We start from the raw sequence: 18,295 nt of genomic DNA, 5'->3' as shown, positions 1-18,295 counted from the left end.
GGTATGGGGGTGTATTAGTGAACAAGACATGGGTAACTTACACATGTGTGATGGTATGGGGGTGTATTAGTGCCCAAGACATGACTAACTTACACATGTGTGATGGTATGGGGGTGTATTAGTGAACAAGACATGGGTAACTTACACATGTGTGATGGTATGGGGGTGTATTAGTGAACAAGACATGACTAACTTACACATGTGTGATGGTATGGGGGTGTATTAGTGAACAAGACATGGGTAACTTACACATGTGTGATGGTATGGGGGTGTATTAGTGCCCAAGACATGGGTAACTTACACATGTGTGATGGTATGGGGGTGTATTAGTGAACAAGACATGACTAACTTACACATGTGTGATGGTATGGGGGTGTATTAGTGAACAAGACATGGGTAACTTACACATGTGTGATGGTATGGGGGTGTATTAGTGAACAAGACATGACTAACTTACACATGTGTGATGGTATGGGGGTGTATTAGTGAACAAGACATGGGTTAGTTACACATGTGTGATGGTATGGGGGTGTATTAATGAACAAGACATGGGTTAGTTACACGTGTGTGATGGTATGGGGGTGCATTAGTGAACAAGGCATGGGTAACTTACACATCTGTGAAGGCACCATTAATGCTGGAAGGTACATACAGCTTTTGGAACAACATATGCTGCCATCTAAGCAACGTTATCATGGACGCCCCTGCTTATTTCAGCAAGACAATGCCAAGTCACTTGTTACAACAGCGTGGCTTCATAGTAAAAGACTGCAGGTACTAGATTGGCCTGCCTGTAGTCTAAGTTAACAATTATTTGCCAAAAATTGTAAGTTATTCAGTGTGAACATGAAATATTTTGTCTTTGCAGTCTATTCATTTGAATATAAGCTGAAAAGGATTTGCAAATTGTTGTATTCTCTTTTTTTGTACAAGGTGACAACTTTGCTGCTTTTGTAGATGACAGCAATGCTGAAGCAGCTACTTTTGAGCTGAAACCTAATAATTATTTTCAAGACTTGTAATGAATGTATGTGGCTTAACAAGCACATAACTTGCTGTCAGCTAATGGAGACATCAGGAACTGACTTCACGAGTCAGTCTGAGCACCACGGGTCCATCAGCCCGCTCCACTTGGCGGTGAGTTATTTTTGAGTGGGGGGGGAGGGGGGGGGGGGACATTGCAAGTGCTTGTGCTCACACACGTCCTCCATCCCGTCCAGGCTTACCACGGCCACTGTGGAGCGTTGGAGGTCCTCCTGTCCTCCATGCCGGATGTGGAGGTCCGCTGCCCGCAAGGTCGCACCCCTCTCCACCTGGCCTGCTCCAGAGGACACCAGGAGTGTGTCTCCATGCTGCTCCACCGTGGCGCCTCCCCCATGGCGGCTGACTACACACACAGAAAGACCGCTGTGCACGCGGCGGGTAGGAGAAATACACTCAAGTCAACATCTTTACATCGTTCCAAATTAAAAAATTAAAACTACAGATGTCCGATAATATCGGGCGATAAATGCTTTAAAATGTAACATCGGAAATGATCAATATCTGTTTCAAAAAGTAAAATGTATGACTTTTTAAAATGCCGCTGTACAGAGTGGTACACGACGTAGAGAGAAGTAGAGAGCGCCAATAAACCTTAAAGGCACTGCCTTTGCGTGCCGACCCGATCACATAATATCTGCGGCTTTTCACACATACAAGTGAAAGCAAGGTCAACAGCCATACATGTCACACTGAGGGTGGCCGTATAAACAACTTTAACACTGTTACAAATGTGTGAACCCACACCAAACAAGAATGACAGACACATTTCGGGAGAACATCCACACCGTAACACAACATAAACACAACAGCACAAATACCCAGAACCCCTTGCAGCACTAACTCTTCCGGGGCGCTACAATATACACCCCCCCCCCCCCAACCCCGCCCACCTCAACTTTCTCATGCTCTCTCAGGGAGAGCGTGTCCCAAATTCCAAACTGCTGTTTTGAGGCACGTTTAAAAAAAGGAAAAAGAAAATAAATATGGCAGTGCCATGTTGGCATTTTTTCCATAACTTGAGTTGATTTATTTTGTAAAACTTTGTTACATTGTTTAATGCATCCAGCATCACAACTAAATGACACATAATAATGTGTTCATTCCACCACTGTATATATCGGTATCGGTTGATATCGGAATCGGTAATTAACAGTTGGACAATATCAGGCATCGGCAAAAAAGCCATTATTGGACATCTCTAATAAAAAGCATGCAGTAATAATTGCATTTAAAAGTCACTTCATATGAGGTATTATTTGTGTAGAAACACCTTGATTAGGCACTTAATTCAAGCTCTGAAGTCAATTAACCTGATTGACTTTGCTGCACCCTTTTTAAAAAATGCTCTAGGACAATTTTTTTGTGTAACAAAAAGATAAACAACCTTTTATTGTGATCATTCCAAAGCACAATTAATCAGTGCCTAAAATATATCTTGTATCAATCAATCAATGTTCATTTATATAGCCCAGTGTCTCAAAGGGCTGCACAAACCACAACAACATCCTCGGTAGAGACCACATAAGGGCAAGGAAAAACTCACCCCAGTGGGACGTCGGTGACCATCATGACTGAAAAACCTTGGAGAGGACCCCCCCCCCCCCCCCAAGGGACCGAAAGCAATGGATGTCGAGTGGGTCGAACATGATACTGTGAAAGTTCAATCCGTAGTGGATCTAACATAACCGTGAGAGTCCAGTCCAAAGTGGATCCAACACAGTAGCGAGAGTCCCGTCCAAAGTGGGACCAGCAGGAAACCATCCCAAGTGGAGGCGGATCAGCAGCGCAGAGATGTCCCCAGCCGATACACAGGCGAGCGGTCCATCCTGGGTCCCGACTCTGGACAGCCAGTACTTCATCCATGGTCATCGGACCGGACCCCCTCCACGAGGGAGAGTGGGACAGAGGAGAAAAAGAAAAGAAACGGCAGATCAACTGGTCTAAAAAGGGAGTCTATTTAAAGGCTAGAGTATACAAATGAGTTTTGATGTGAGACTTAAATGCTTCTACTGAGGTAGCATCTCCAACTGTTACCGGGAGGGCATTCCAGAGTACTGGAGCCCGAACGGAAAACGCTCTATAGCCCGCAGACTTTTTTTGGGCTCTAGGAATCACTAATAAGCTGGAGTCTTTTGAAGGCAGATTTCTTGCCGGGACATATGGTACAATACAATCGGCAAGATAGGATGGAGCTAGACCGTGTAGTATTTTATACCTAAGTAGTAAAACCTTAAAGTCACATCTTAAGTGCACAGGAAGCCAGTGCAGGTGAGCCAGTATAGGTATATATGTATGTATATATGTATATAAAGGTATGTATATATGTATATAAAGGTATATACAGTATAGGTATATATGTATGTATATATGTATATAAAGGTATATACAGTATAGGTATATATGTATGTATATATGTATATAAAGGTATATACAGTATAGGTATATATGTATGTATATATGTATATAAAGGTATATACAGTATAGGTATATATGTATGTATATATGTATATAAAGGTATATACAGTATAGGTATATATGTATGTATATATGTATATAAAGGTATATACAGTATAGGTATATATGTATGTATATATGTATATAAAGGTATATACAGTATATATGTATGTATATATGTATATAAAGGTATATACAGTATATATGTATGTATATATGTATATAAAGGTATATACAGTATATATGTATGTATATATGTATATAAAGGTATATACAGTATATATATATGTATATAAAGGTATATACAGTATATATGTATGTATATATGTATATAAAGGTATATACAGTATAGGTATATATGTATGTATATATGTATATAAAGGTATATACAGTATATATGTATGTATATATGTATATAAAGGTATATACAGTATAGGCGTAATATGATCAAACTTTCTTGTTCTTGTCAAAAGTCTAGCAGCCACATTTTGTACCAACTGTAATCTTTTAATGCTAGACATGGGGAGACCCCAAAATAATACGTTACAGTAATCGAGACGAGACGTAACAAACGCATGGATAATGATCTCAGCGTCTTTAGTGGACAAAATGGAGCGAATTTTAGCGATATTACGGAGATGAAAGAAGGCCGTTTTAGTAACGCTTTTAATGTGTGCCTCAAAGGAGAGAGTTGGGTGGAAGATAATACCCAGATTCTTTACCGTGTCGCCTTGTTTAATTGTTTGGTTGTCAAATGTAAAAGTTGTATTATTAAATAGAGGTCGGTGTCTAGCAGGAGCGATAATCAGCATTTGTTTTCTTGCCGTTGAGTTGCAAAAAGTTAGCGGACATCCATTGTTTAATTTCATGAAGACACGCCTCCAGCTGACTACAATCCGGCGTGTTGGTCAGCTTTAGGGGCATGTAGAGTTGGGTGTCATCAGCATAACAGTGAAAGCTAACACCGTATTTGCGTATGATGTCACCTAGATTAGATTAGATTAGATTAGATAGTACTTTATTCATTCCGTCAGGAGAGTTCCTTCAGGAAAATTACAATTTTCAACACAATCCCATTCAAGATCAGACAAACATTAAAGGGAGACAGAACAGGATCGCTGACGGGTCTGCCGGCTTCCAGCGCCCCTTACAAAAAAAGATGAGATACAGGTAAACAAGGGGGGGAGAAAAAAATAGAAGATTAAAATAAAATTTAAAAATCGGTCTTAGCCTGGGCCCTGGAGAGGGGGTGCAGACTGAGGCCAAGGGAAAAAAACAACAACTCATAGCCATAGTACACATCCCTCTTGGGACGGCGTGGCGCAGTGGGAGAGTGGCCGTGCGCAACCTGAGGGTCACTGGTTCAAATCCCACCTAGTACCAACCTCGTCACGTCTGTTGTGTCCTGAGCAAGACACTTCACCCTTGCTCCTGATGGGTGCTGGTTGGCGCCTTGCATGGCAGCTCCCTCCATCAGTGTGTGAATGTGGAAGTAGTGTCAAAGCGCTTTGAGTACCTTGAAGGTAGAAAAGCGCTATACAAGTACAACCCATTTATCATTTATTTATGTGTGTAAGAGGGAAACATCAAAGAACACAGAGGACATTAAAGACATTAAAGCAGCAGATACAAGCAGACACTTCTACATACACACATGAATAAAAAGTAAAAGAAACATATCCACTGTGGTGGCCTCTGCGGTGTTCCACGCCATTGTCTGCTGGGGAGGAGGGAGCATGGCCAGAGACAGGAGCAGACCCAACAAAGCAACCAAGACAGCCGACTCCACTCTCGGCCAGTGTCCAGTCCGCATGGATGAGCGAGGATACGTCCAAGGTGACTGAGGTGTCCGACACCTGCTCACCCAGCCAAGACACCACGAAGCCTCCCCGTCCCAGCGCTCATTGCCAGCTCCGCAGTCCTGTCCCCTCATCCGCATCTCCTCCAGTCCCTCCAAACTCTGCAGTCCTGTCCCCTCATCCGCATCTCCTCCAGTCCCTCCAAACTCTGCAGTCCTGTCCCCTCATCCACATCTCCTCCAGTCCCTCCAAACTCTGCAGTCCTGTCCCCTCATCCACATCTCCTCCAGTCTCTCCAAACTCTGCAGTCCTGTCCCCTCATCCGCATCTCCTCCAGTCCCTCCAAACTCTGCAGTCCTGTCCCCTCATCCACATCTCCTCCAGTCTCTCCAAACTCTGTAGTCCTGTCCCCTCATCCACATCTCCTCCAGTCTCTACAAACTCTGCAGTCCTGTCCCCTCATCCACATCTCCTCCAGTCTCTCCAAACTCTGCAGTCCTGTCTCTTCATCCACATCTCCTCCAGTCTCTCCAAACTCTGCAGTCCTGTCTCTTCATCCACATCTCCTCCAGTCTCTCCAAACTCTGCAGTCCTGTCTCTTCATCCACATCTCCTCCAGTCTCTCCAAACTCTGCAGTCCTGTCTCTTCATCCACATCTCCTCCAGTCCCTCCAAACTCTGCAGTCCTGTCTCTTCATCCACATCTCCTCCAGTCTCTCCAAACTCTGCAGTCCTGTCTCTTCATCCACATCTCCTCCAGTCTCTCCAAACTCTGCAGTCCTGTCTCGTCATCCACATCTCCTCCAGTCTCTCCAAACTTTGCTGTCCTGTCTCTTCATCCACATCTCCTCCAGTCTCTCCTAACTCTGCAGTCCTGTCTCTTCATCCACATCTCCTCCAGTCTCTCCAAACTCTGCAGTCCTGTCTCGTCATCCACATCTCCTCCAGTCTCTCCAAACTTTGCTGTCCTGTCTCTTCATCCACATCTCCTCCAGTCTCTCCTAACTCTGCAGTCCTGTCTCTTCATCCACATCTCCTCCAGTCTCTCCAAACTCTGCAGTCCTGTCTCTTCATCCACATCTCCTCCAGTCTCTCCAAACTCTGCAGTCCTGTCTCTTCATCCACATCTCCTCCAGTCCCTCCAAACTCTGCAGTCCTGTCTCTTCATCCACATCTCCTCCAGTCTCTCCAAACTCTGCAGTCCTGTCTCTTCATCCACATCTCCTCCAGTCCCTCCAAACTCTGCAGTCCTGTCTCCTCATCCACATCTCCTCCAGTCCCTCCAAACTCTGCAGTCCTGTCTCCTCATCCACATCTCCTCCAGTCCCTCCAAACAGACTCCGGTGTGGCAGAGACCCAGCAGCTGGTCTCCATGGCCAAAAGGCTCCCGGGAGGCAGATCCAGAAGTCCCCCCAAAAAAAGCACCACAGGTCACGAAAGTGCCACCCCTTGTCACACAGTCCCAAAGGGTCCCGGACCAAAATGCAAAAAAATATAATGAGACATGAAAAGAAGAGGGAAACACAAGAGCACAGAGCTCCTGCCTACAGCAGCCACTGAAGAGTGCCGGGCCAAGGACCGAACCCTGGGGAACTCCACACGTTACCTTAACATAGTCCGAGGTCAAACTAAGGGTAAACATAAGAAATGTTCATTTCCAATTATAATCATACTCATTATTTCTCTCTCCCACAGCCTCCATGCAATCATTTATGTAAATTAGGCGATGATGTCATCCAGCGACTTTTAGGCCAGCCAGTACCGACTTTCCTTACTGGAGGATTTTGGCAACACTGAAATGAGAGCAAAACCATATTTTAGTGGAAGGATAATGTCCCCCATTGTGTGTCATAGCTGCAAACGGCCACTCGGGGTGCTTGCGTCTCCTCATGAGCGACAACAGCCAGCACGTCGACGTGGACGCACAGGATGGCAACAAACAGTGAGTGACAACGCTGGATTTAACACACAATTCATCATGCTGTCCTTGGTGGAGAAGACTTTACAATGTTCTGTCTCTGTCTGTCTGTCTGTCTGTCTGTCTGTCTCTGTGTCTGTCTGTCTGTCTCTGTGTCTGTCTCGTCTCTGTCTCGTCTCTGTGTCTGTCTGTCTGTCTGTCTGTACATCTGTCTCTCTGTCTCTGTCTGTCTCTCTCTGTCTCTGTCTCTGTGTCTGTCTCGTCTCTCTGTCTGTCTGTCTGTCTGTACATCTGTCTCTCTGTCTCTGTCTGTCTCTCTCTGTCTCTGTCTGTGTCTGTGTGTGTGTCTGTGTGTGTGTGTGTGTGTGTGTGTGTGTGTGTGTGTGTGTGTCTGTCTGCGTGTGTCTGTGTGTGTGTCTGTGTCTGTGTGTGTGTGTGTGTGTCTGTCTGCGTGTGTGTGTGTCTGTGTGTGTGTGTGTGTGTGTGAAAAGGACGGCGTTGATGTTGGCGGTGCTGAATGGCCACAGCGAGTGTGTGTACTCACTTCTGAGTGAAGGAGCCAGCGTCCAAGCTGTGGACCGCTGGGGCAGGACCGCCCTTCACCGGGCGGTGAGATGCATGATGTTAACTTTTATACCACATGATGTTAACTTTTATACCACATGATGTTAGCTTTTATACCACATGATGTTAACTTTTATACCACATGATGTTAACTTTTATACCACATGATGTTAACTTTTATACCACATGATGTTAACTTTTATACCACATGTTGATTTTATACCACATGATGTTAACTTTTATACCACATGATGTTAACTTTTATACCACATGATGTTAGCTTTTATACCACATGATGTTAACTTTTATACCACATGATGTTAACTTTTATACCACATGTTAGCTTTTATACCACATGATGTTAACTTTTATACCACATGATGTTAGCTTTTATACCACATGATGTTAACTTTTATACCACATGATGTTAGCTTTTATACCACATGATGTTAACTTTTATACCACATGATGTTAACTTTTATACCACATGATGTTAACTTTTATACCACATGGTGTTAACTTTTATACCACATGATGTTAACTTTTATACCACATGATGTTAACTTTTATACCACATGATGTTAACTTTTATACCACATGATGTTAACTTTTATACCACATGATGTTAACTTTTATACCACATGATGTTAGCTTTTATACCACATGATGTTAACTTTTATACCACATGATGTTAACTTTTATACCACATGATGTTAACTTTTATACCACATGTTGATTTTATACCACATGATGTTAACTTTTATACCACATGATGTTAACTTTTATACCACATGATGTTAGCTTTTATACCACATGATGTTAACTTTTATACCACATGATGTTAACTTTTATACCACATGTTAGCTTTTATACCACATGATGTTAACTTTTATACCACATGATGTTAGCTTTTATACCACATGATGTTAACTTTTATACCACATGATGTTAGCTTTTATACCACATGATGTTAACTTTTATACCACATGATGTTAACTTTTATACCACATGGTGTTAACTTTTATACCACATGATGTTAACTTTTATACCACATGATGTTAACTTTTATACCACATGATGTTAACTTTTATACCACATGGTGTTAACTTTTATACCACATGATGTTAACTTTTATACCACATGATGTTAACTTTTATACCACATGATGTTAACTTTTATACCACATGGTGTTAACTTTTATACCACATGATGTTAACTTTTATACCACATGATGTTAACTTTTATACCACATGATGTTAACTTTTATACCACATGATGTTAACTTTTATACCACATGATGTTAACTTTTATACCACATGATGTTAACTTTTATACCACATGATTTAAACTTTTATACCACATGATGTTAACTTTTATACCACATGATGTTAACTTTTATACCACATGATGTTAACTTTTATACCACATGATGTTAACTTTTATACCACATGATGTTAACTTTTATACCACATGATGTTAACTTTTATACCACATGATGTTAACTTTTATACCACATGATGTTAGCTTTTATACCACATGATGTTAGCTTTTATACCACATGATGTTAACTTTTATACCACATGATGTTAACTTTTATACCACATGATGTTAACTTTTATACCACATGATGTTAACTTTTATACCACATGATGTTAACTTTTATACCACATGATGTTAACTTTTATACCACATGATGTTAACTTTTATACCACATGATGTTAGCTTTTATACCACATGATGTTAACTTTTATACCACATGTTAACTTTTATACCACATGATGTTAACTTTTATACCACATGATGTTAACTTTTATACCAGGAATTCATGTCACATGGTGCCCGTTCACCATTGAGAACACACCATCTTCCTCTATATCATTTCTACTCATTTATTTATGAAAGAGACATTATCAAGTTAAAGATGTTTAATGATAATACAATCATGTTCAACATTCCTTTCTTCCACGAAGACAAGAATATAAGTTGGTGTATGACCTGATTGTGATGACTTGCATTGTTTGGAATCAGACATTAGTGATGATAACATCCACCTTTTCAAAGGGAGGAGAAAAAAAGTCCTTTCTGTCCAAAATCACATGAAAGTGCTTGCTTTTTGCCTCCTTATTTGTCCACACTCCTTCTTACACACTTTACAAGAAGTACATTGGCGGCAAACTCTGTGGCCTGCTAGCTTAATGATACTCTTATTTTGTTAGCACCGGCAGGATGCAGCAGCACTTTTATTGTGAAGACAGGAACTTTAGAGTTTTGACGGCAGGTACAGCGCGAGGGTCTGTTGAAATTTAACAAAAAAATGTTTCTTGCCTTCCTGTCGGTGTTTTTTTCTTAATAATGATCTGGCAGCAGCCGGCGTCATCTCACAAGACCCTCGGGTGCCGCCAATGTCAATCAAGTGAGGAAAGGGACGTCTCGGTGAAGATGGATGATTGCCCGAATGCAGCTGAGATAGACTCCAGAACCCCCGGCAATCCCCATAAAAAGGGACAAGCAATAGAAAATGGATGGATGGATCATTTTTAGGTGTATTTTTTTAATGCCTGGCTGGCAATGGACTGACACAGCCTCCACCATCCACCCTGCCTGGGATGGACGTAATGGCCAACCCTGGTGTGTGTGAGTGGCTTTTTACACACTTTACAAGAAGTACATTGGCGGCAAACTACGTGTAACGCAGGTGTCAAATACATTTGCGGAGACTATTAGGCTCTTGTCTCTCTATTTACTCTTTGCGCACTTCCTAGTCACGTGACCGCCACGGTCCAATCAGCTGCAGGTATATAGCGGTAGCCGGAAGTGACTGGTATGCTCTTGCTGTAGTTTTAATCTTTGGCAACTCGGCGCACTCCTCCCTTGTCACGTGACCGCCGCGGTCCAATCAGTGGTGCTTATAGGCCGCTAGCAGGAAGTAGCCAGGAGACAGGACATGAGAGATCGATGACATTTCTGCTCAAAGTAGTTTTTAAACCTTCTTTTCACCTGAAATATTGTGCTGACGGATTTTTAAACTGCATGCCTATTTTGTAACTTTATAGAGCCCACTTCCAGCGCCAGATTCTTTGTCATGAAGCTGTGTTTGACTGTCGAAGCTGAATTGGTGAGTCCATATTGATGACAATAGCACTTCAAGCATTCCTCTTTCTTCTTTCTGGAATATTCTCAATCCTCATTATTAGTTGTAGATGTCGGGAACAGCGGGAGGCAGGGTGCAGGTAAAAAGGTGCCTAATGCTTGAAGCAAAAATAGACAAAAGATGAGTGCCCCCTAAGAAAAGGCATTGAGGGAAGGCAATGCAGAACCAAACTAAAACTGAACTAACTACAAAGCATATAAGAACAGAATGTTGGAGCAAAGATGGCGTCCACAAAGTACATCCAAACATGACCTGACAATCAACAATGTCCCCGCAAAGAAGGATAAAAACAACAGAAATATTCTTGATTGCTAAAACAAAGTAGATGTGGGAAATATCACTCAAAGGAAGACATGAAACTGCTACAGGAAAATATCAAAAAAGGAGAAAAAGACACCAAAATAGGAGCACAAGACAAGAAGTGACGGACTACACACAGGAAAAGAGCAAAAAGTGCAAATGCGTCCGGGTGTGATGTGACAGGTGGTGACAGTACACCTACTTTGAGACAAGAGCTCTAGTCATGCATGCTTGCAAAAGGTGCAAATAAGTCAGGGTGTGATGTAACAGGTGGTGACAGTACACCTACTTTGAGACAAGAGCTATAGTCATGCATGCTTGCAAAAAGTGCAAATGCGTCAGGGTGTGATGTGACAGGTGGTGACAGTACACCTACTTTGAGACAAGAGCTATAGTCATGCATGCTTGCAAAAGGTGCAAATGCGTCAGGGTGTGATGTGACAGGTGGTGACAGTACACCTACTTTGAGACAAGAGCTATAGTCATGCATGCTTGCAAAAGGTGCAAATGCGTCAGGGTGTGATGTGACAGGTGGTGACAGTACACCTACTTTGAGACAAGAGCTATAGTCATGCATGCTTGCAAAAGGTGCAAATAGGTCAGGGTGTGATGTGACAGGTGGTGACAGTACACCTACTTTGAGACAAGAGCTATAGTCATGCATGCTTGCAAAAGGTGCAAATAGGTCAGGGTGTGATGTGACAGGTGGTGACAGTACACCTACTTTGAGACAAGAGCTATAGTCATGCATGCTTGCAGAAGGTGCAAATAGGTCAGGGTGTGATGTGACAGGTGGTGACAGTACACCTACTTTGAGACAAGAGCTATAGTCATGCATGCTTGCAAAAGGTGCAAATAAGTCAGGGTGTGATGTGACAGGTGGTGACAGTACACCTACTTTGAGACAAGAGCTATAGTCATGCATGCTTGCAAAAGGTGCAAATAAGTCAGGGTGTGATGTGACAGGTGGTGACAGTACACCTACTTTGAGACAAGAGCTCTAGTCATGCATGCTTGCAAAAGGTGCAAATAAGTCAGGGTGTGATGTGACAGGTGGTGACAGTACACCTACTTTGAGACAAGAGCTCTAGTCATGCATGCTTGCAAAAGGTGCAAATGCGTCAGGGTGTGATGTGACAGGTGGTGACAGTACACCTACTTTGAGACAAGAGCTCTAGTCATGCATGCTTGCAAAAGGTGCAAATAAGTCAGGGTGTGATGTGACAGGTGGTGACAGTACACCTACTTTGAGACAAGAGCTCTAGTCATGCATGCTTGCAAAAGGTGCAAATAAGTCAGGGTGTGATGTGACAGGTGGTGACAGTACACCTACTTTGAGACAAGAGCTATAGTCATGCATGCTTGCAAAAGGTGCAAATAAGTCAGGGTGTGATGTGACAGGTGGTGACAGTACACCTACTTTGAGACAAGAGCTCTAGTCATGCATGCTTGCAAAAGGTGCAAATAAGTCAGGGTGTGATGTGACAGGTGGTGACAGTACACCTACTTTGAGACAAGAGCTATAGTCATGCATGCTTGCAAAAGGTGCAAATAAGTCAGGGTGTGATGTGACAGGTGGTGACAGTACACCTACTTTGAGACAAGAGCTCTAGTCATGCATGCTTGCAAAAGGTGCAAATAAGTCAGGGTGTGATGTGACAGGTGGTGACAGTACACCTACTTTGAGACAAGAGCTCTAGTCATGCATGCTTGCAAAAGGTGCAAATAAGTCAGGGTGTGATGTGACAGGTGGTGACAGTACACCTACTTTGAGACAAGAGCTCTAGTCATGCATGCTTGCAAAAGGTGCAAATAAGTCAGGGTGTGATGTGACAGGTGGTGACAGTACACCTACTTTGAGACAAGAGCTATAGTCATGCATGCTTGCAAAAGGTGCAAATAAGTCAGGGTGTGATGTGACAGGTGGTGACAGTACACCTACTTTGAGACAAGAGCTATAGTCATGCATGCTTGCAAAAGGTGCAAATAAGTCAGGGTGTGATGTGACAGGTGGTGACAGTACACCTACTTTGAGACAAGAGCTCTAGTCATGCATGCTTGCAAAAGGTGCAAATAAGTCAGGGTGTGATGTGACAGGTGGTGACAGTACACCTACTTTGAGACAAGAGCTATAGTCATGCATGCTTGCAAAAGGTGCAAATAAGTCAGGGTGTGATGTGACAGGTGGTGACAGTACACCTACTTTGAGACAAGAGCTCTAGTCATGCATGCTTGCAAAAGGTGCAAATAAGTCAGGGTGTGATGTGACAGGTGGTGACAGTACACCTACTTTGAGACAAGAGCTATAGCCATGCATGCTTGCAAAAGGTGCAAATAGGTCAGGGTGTGATGTGACAGGTGGTGACAGTACACCTACTTTGAGACAAGAGCTATAGTCATGCATGCTTGCAAAAGGTGCAAATAAGTCAGGGTGTGATGTGACAGGTGGTGACAGTACACCTACTTTGAGACAAGAGCTCTAGTCATGCATGCTTGCAAAAGGTGCAAATAAGTCAGGGTGTGATGTGACAGGTGGTGACAGTACACCTACTTTGAGACAAGAGCTATAGTCATGCATGCTTGCAAAAGGTGCAAATAAGTCAGGGTGTGATGTGACAGGTGGTGACAGTACACCTACTTTGAGACAAGAGCTCTAGTCATGCATGCTTGCTTATGCTTTAAAGTCATATCCAACAATTGCCACAACAACTTTTTACTGTCAACTGAGTTTAGTTTTTGAATGATTTCTGCTGCTGGTCTGCCTCCGCATTTTTTCAATGCAGAAAAGGCACAAAAAGGTTGAAAAACACTGATGTACATAGTGTATGTGCCCCCCCCCCATCACCTGACATGTATTAGTTAAATACCACTGATAGTCACACACACACGAGGTGTAACAAAGTATTCTCTGCATTTGACCCCTCACACACACACACACGAGGTGTAACAAAGTATTTTCTGCATTTGACCCCTCACACACACACACGAGGTGTAACAAAGTATTCTCTGCATTTGACCCCTCACACACACACGAGGTGTAACAAAGTATTCTCTGCATTTGACCCCTCACACACACACACACACGAGGTGTAACAAAGTATTCTCTGCATTTGACCCCTCACACACACACACGAGGTGTAACAAAGTATTCTCTGCATTTGACCCCTCAGCCTTCATCACCCCCTGGGAGGTGATCATTTCTGGTGATTTAACCCCCAATTCCAAGCCTTGATGCTGAGTGCCAAGCAGGGAGGTCATGGCTCCCATTTTTATACACATTTTAACATACATCCATGAACGTGGACGCATGTGCAAAAGTGCAATATCTGTACAATAATGTATTTATTTATATCTGCACCTTATTGTTCTTTTATCCTGCACTATCAGGAGCTAATGCAACAACATCTCCTTCCTATCTGTACTGTAAAGTTCAAATTTGAAGTCTAAGTCTAAGTCCTGACTCGGCCGGGATTTGAACTCCCGACCTACTCATCTCAGAGCGGACACTCCGTCCCAGGGGTCTCAAAGGCAATCTGCCTGGGGGGCCACTGGATGCAGAGTCTGGGTGAGCCTGCGCCACGAGACAAGATTTCTTAAAATATTTTTAAATGTCTTTATTTTTATTTTCAACACAAAATAAAATCCAAATATAAATGAAGAAAATGAGAATTAAGTAACTAAATCAGTCATAGGTAATAACAACAACAATAATAATTGTATTTCTCCAGTCAGCAACAATGTACTTACTGGGATGTTATGAGCGAGGCCAGGGAAGGAAGTTATCTTCAAAATCTAAAACATTCTCCTGCATTTGTATTCCATCCATCCGTTTTCTACCTCGCCTGTTCAAGAAGTTGTGTTAATGGTAAGAAGTGATTTATTTATTATTGGGTAGTGTGGGGCTTGCCCTCCTGGGGGTTCTTCGGACCATCAGGCACCGACATGAGAGCCTGTTTCAGGGTTACAATATTGTTTTATTTTTCAATAAGTCTCTCAGTTGCTTTGCAGCAATTGTCTTTTTCTCTTTCGCTCCCGCTCTGGCTCTGGCTCCAGCCCCAACCCCGTCTCTCCTCCTGGCTGCTGCTTATAACATAGCGACAGGTGATTAGATAACAAGGCCCAGGTGGGCCTTCTATGCACCTGTCGCTGATTTCAATGCTGGTCCTGCACCACCCTGCTTTGCTGCAGGCCTGCAAGCCACGCCCCCTCCACAGTTAGCTTCAGAATAATAATGTTATTGCAAAGAATAAGAGACCTACCGAAAAGTTGGTCTTACTTAAAAATGCACGTGTTTAGTTGTGTTCAGTGTTAAAACAAAATGTTTTATGGCTCTTAGGGAAATAGATTTTCAAATATTTGGCTTCTGGGCTGTCAGCCAAAAAGGTTCTTGATCCCTGACCTGGAGCGTCATGTCCACACAGGCGGTGACGGGTCAGGAGGAATGTGTGGAGACTCTCCTTCAGCGCGGGGCCAGCGCGTGTGTGCAGGACGTCCGAGGCCTGGCGCCTCTCCACCTGGCGTCCGCCCGTGGCCGGGTGAGCGTGCTGGGCGCCATGTTGCAGGCCGCCGCCACCTGGGACGCTCTCTCGCAGCTGGCCGACAACCAGGGCCACACGCCGCTGCACTGGGCCTGCTACGCTGGTACCCGAGATCAGCTGCAGAGCCCAAAGCTCTACAGAATATCGGAGTGTTTTTTTAATCCCTCCTGGCAGGTTGTGACGCTTGTGTGGAGTTGTTGTTGGAACAGGAAGTCTTCAGGAAGATGGACGGCGGCACCTTCAGCCCGCTGCACTGCGCCGTGTAAGTTGATGTTTGCAGCTTCCGTGTCTGCAGGAAGCCTAACCGCCGTGTGTTTCAGTATGAACGACAACGAAGGCGTGGCTGAGATGCTGATCCATTCCCTCGGTGCCGACATCGTCAACGCCACCGACGGCAGGGGCAGGTGAGAGACACGGCGGTGGCCGCTTCCTGTCGGGATGACAACCCCACGCTCTGCTTGGCCCGTGCAGGTCCCCGCTTCACGCCGCTGCTTTCTCCGACCGCGCGGAGTGTATTTCCCTGCTGCTGAACCACGGCGCCCACGTCAACCTTGTGGACACGCACACGCGCAGGACGCCGCTGATGATGGCCGCCCTCAACGGACAAACCAACGCCGTGGGTCAGTTTTGCACCTTCTGAGCGGCCAGGTTGTGTTGTGTAACGTGTGACTCCTGCGTGGATGTTTTGCAGAGGTGTTGGTGAGCAGCAGCAAAGCAGACTTTGCTGTGCAGGACTCTGACGGCAACACTGCCTTGCATCTGGCTTGTAGCAAGGTAACAAGAAGCTTGCATCCCTGACAAAATCTTGAAAAATGGGACAATTGTAGATCTACTCAGTGGCCTAGTGGTTAGTGTCCGCCCTGAGGTTGTGAGTTCAAACCCCGGCCCAGTCATACCAAAGACTATAAAAATGGGAGCCATGACCTCCCTGCTTGCCACTCAGCATCAAGGCTTGGAATTGGGGGTTAAATCACCACAAATGATTCCCGGGCGCGGCCATCACTGCTGCTCACTGCTCCCCTCACCTCCCAGGGGGTGATCAAGGGTGATGGGTCAAATGCAGAGAATAATTTCACCACACCTAGTGTGTGTGTGACAATCATTGGTACTTTAACTTTAAAAAATGGCCAATTCATTTTGAATGTGGACAATGTCCATGAAAACTGCAAAGTTTTGGAAATCCGGGAATTTTTTTTTTTTAATTGTTGAAAGAAAGCACACAATTTAGAACATGCTGAATATTTTGGAGTTGGAACAGTTTGAATCAGATAAAAAATATGAGAGATTTGCAACTTTGAAAAAGGTCCCATTCATTTCAATGGGAATTTCTGAAAAAGCGGGAATTTTTCAGAAAACGTTAAGACTTTTTAAAAAAAAAAGTTTTTTCTAAACTTTTTTTTACCCTTTTTTCTGGTGACTCCTCCTTCCACATTTTCCAACCCACTCTAAACATTCCTCTTAATGTGTGTGTGTGTGTGTGTGTGTATATGTATGTGTGTATATATATATATATATATATATATATATATATATATATATGTGTGTGTACAAACCCCGTTTCATTATGAGTTGGGAAATGGTGTTAGATGTAAATATAAACAGAATACAATGATTTGCAAATCCTTTTCAAGCCATATTCAGTTGAATATGCTACAAAGACAACATATTTGATGTACACAAATATTCATATATATATATATATATATATACATACATACATACAGTACATATATACATACATGCATTATTTACACATATATGCATACATGCATATATATATATATACACACATTTATAAACATATATACACATTTATATACATATATACAGACATATATATATTAGGGGTGTAACGGTACACAAAAATTTGGGTTCGGTACGTACCTCAGTTTAGAGGTCACGGTTCAGTTCATTTTTAGTACAGTAAGAAAACAACAAAATATACATTTTTTGATTTTTTTATTTACCAAATTTGTAAACAATGGCTTTATCCTTTTAACATTGAGAACACTATAATAATTCTGCCCACATTAATCCACATTAAACTGCCTCAACGTGTTGCTCAGATTAAATAAAATAACAAAATTTTTCTTCTACATATAAAAAGTGCAACATTAAACAGTTTCAAGTCAACTCATCATGCTCAATTTATTACAGCATTTGGGAAGCCTGTAGTTAGTTGATTTTTATTATGTAAATGTTATATTTGTATCAACATATGATAGCAGGGACCCTGCCATTCAAAACTAGGCTGCTACATTAATAATGATTCATGTAACTATAGCTGAAAAAAATAGTACAATAGCAATAGGAGAGACTATTCATCCCTGAACACCATGGAGTTCAAGTAGGCTTAATGATGCACTTACATTATTATATACACTATCAGAGACAAACTCTTCATTTTACATAATGTCCTTTTTTGCTGCTTCAACACACCTCAATCAACTCTGTCCGTAACACACACACACTCACACACACACACACACACAGCAAAATGAGCTTCCGTTACGCTAAAAGCTAACTA

The 18,295-nt window shown here is 42.8% G+C and overlaps 1 protein-coding gene across 1 annotated transcript in view; it reads left to right on the top strand.

Moving 5' to 3' along the window:
- The window catches only part of LOC133540224 (serine/threonine-protein phosphatase 6 regulatory ankyrin repeat subunit A), a 75,481-nt gene that overhangs the window by 53,767 nt on the left and 3,419 nt on the right, over positions 1-18,295 (top strand). The window contains exons 18-26 of the mRNA XM_061882808.1: positions 1,063-1,137; positions 1,221-1,422; positions 7,152-7,239; positions 7,707-7,824; positions 15,652-15,871; positions 15,943-16,030; positions 16,089-16,172; positions 16,240-16,388; positions 16,460-16,542. Of these exons, the coding sequence (XP_061738792.1) occupies positions 1,063-1,137; positions 1,221-1,422; positions 7,152-7,239; positions 7,707-7,824; positions 15,652-15,871; positions 15,943-16,030; positions 16,089-16,172; positions 16,240-16,388; positions 16,460-16,542 (1,107 nt within the window). The remainder of the gene's footprint in view (positions 1-1,062; positions 1,138-1,220; positions 1,423-7,151; positions 7,240-7,706; positions 7,825-15,651; positions 15,872-15,942; positions 16,031-16,088; positions 16,173-16,239; positions 16,389-16,459; positions 16,543-18,295) is intronic.

This window comes from Nerophis ophidion, linkage group LG21 (genome assembly GCF_033978795.1).
Source record: "Nerophis ophidion isolate RoL-2023_Sa linkage group LG21, RoL_Noph_v1.0, whole genome shotgun sequence".
NCBI classification, from domain to species: Eukaryota; Metazoa; Chordata; class Actinopteri; order Syngnathiformes; family Syngnathidae; genus Nerophis; species Nerophis ophidion.
This window is presented reverse-complemented; position numbering and strand designations above follow the sequence as displayed.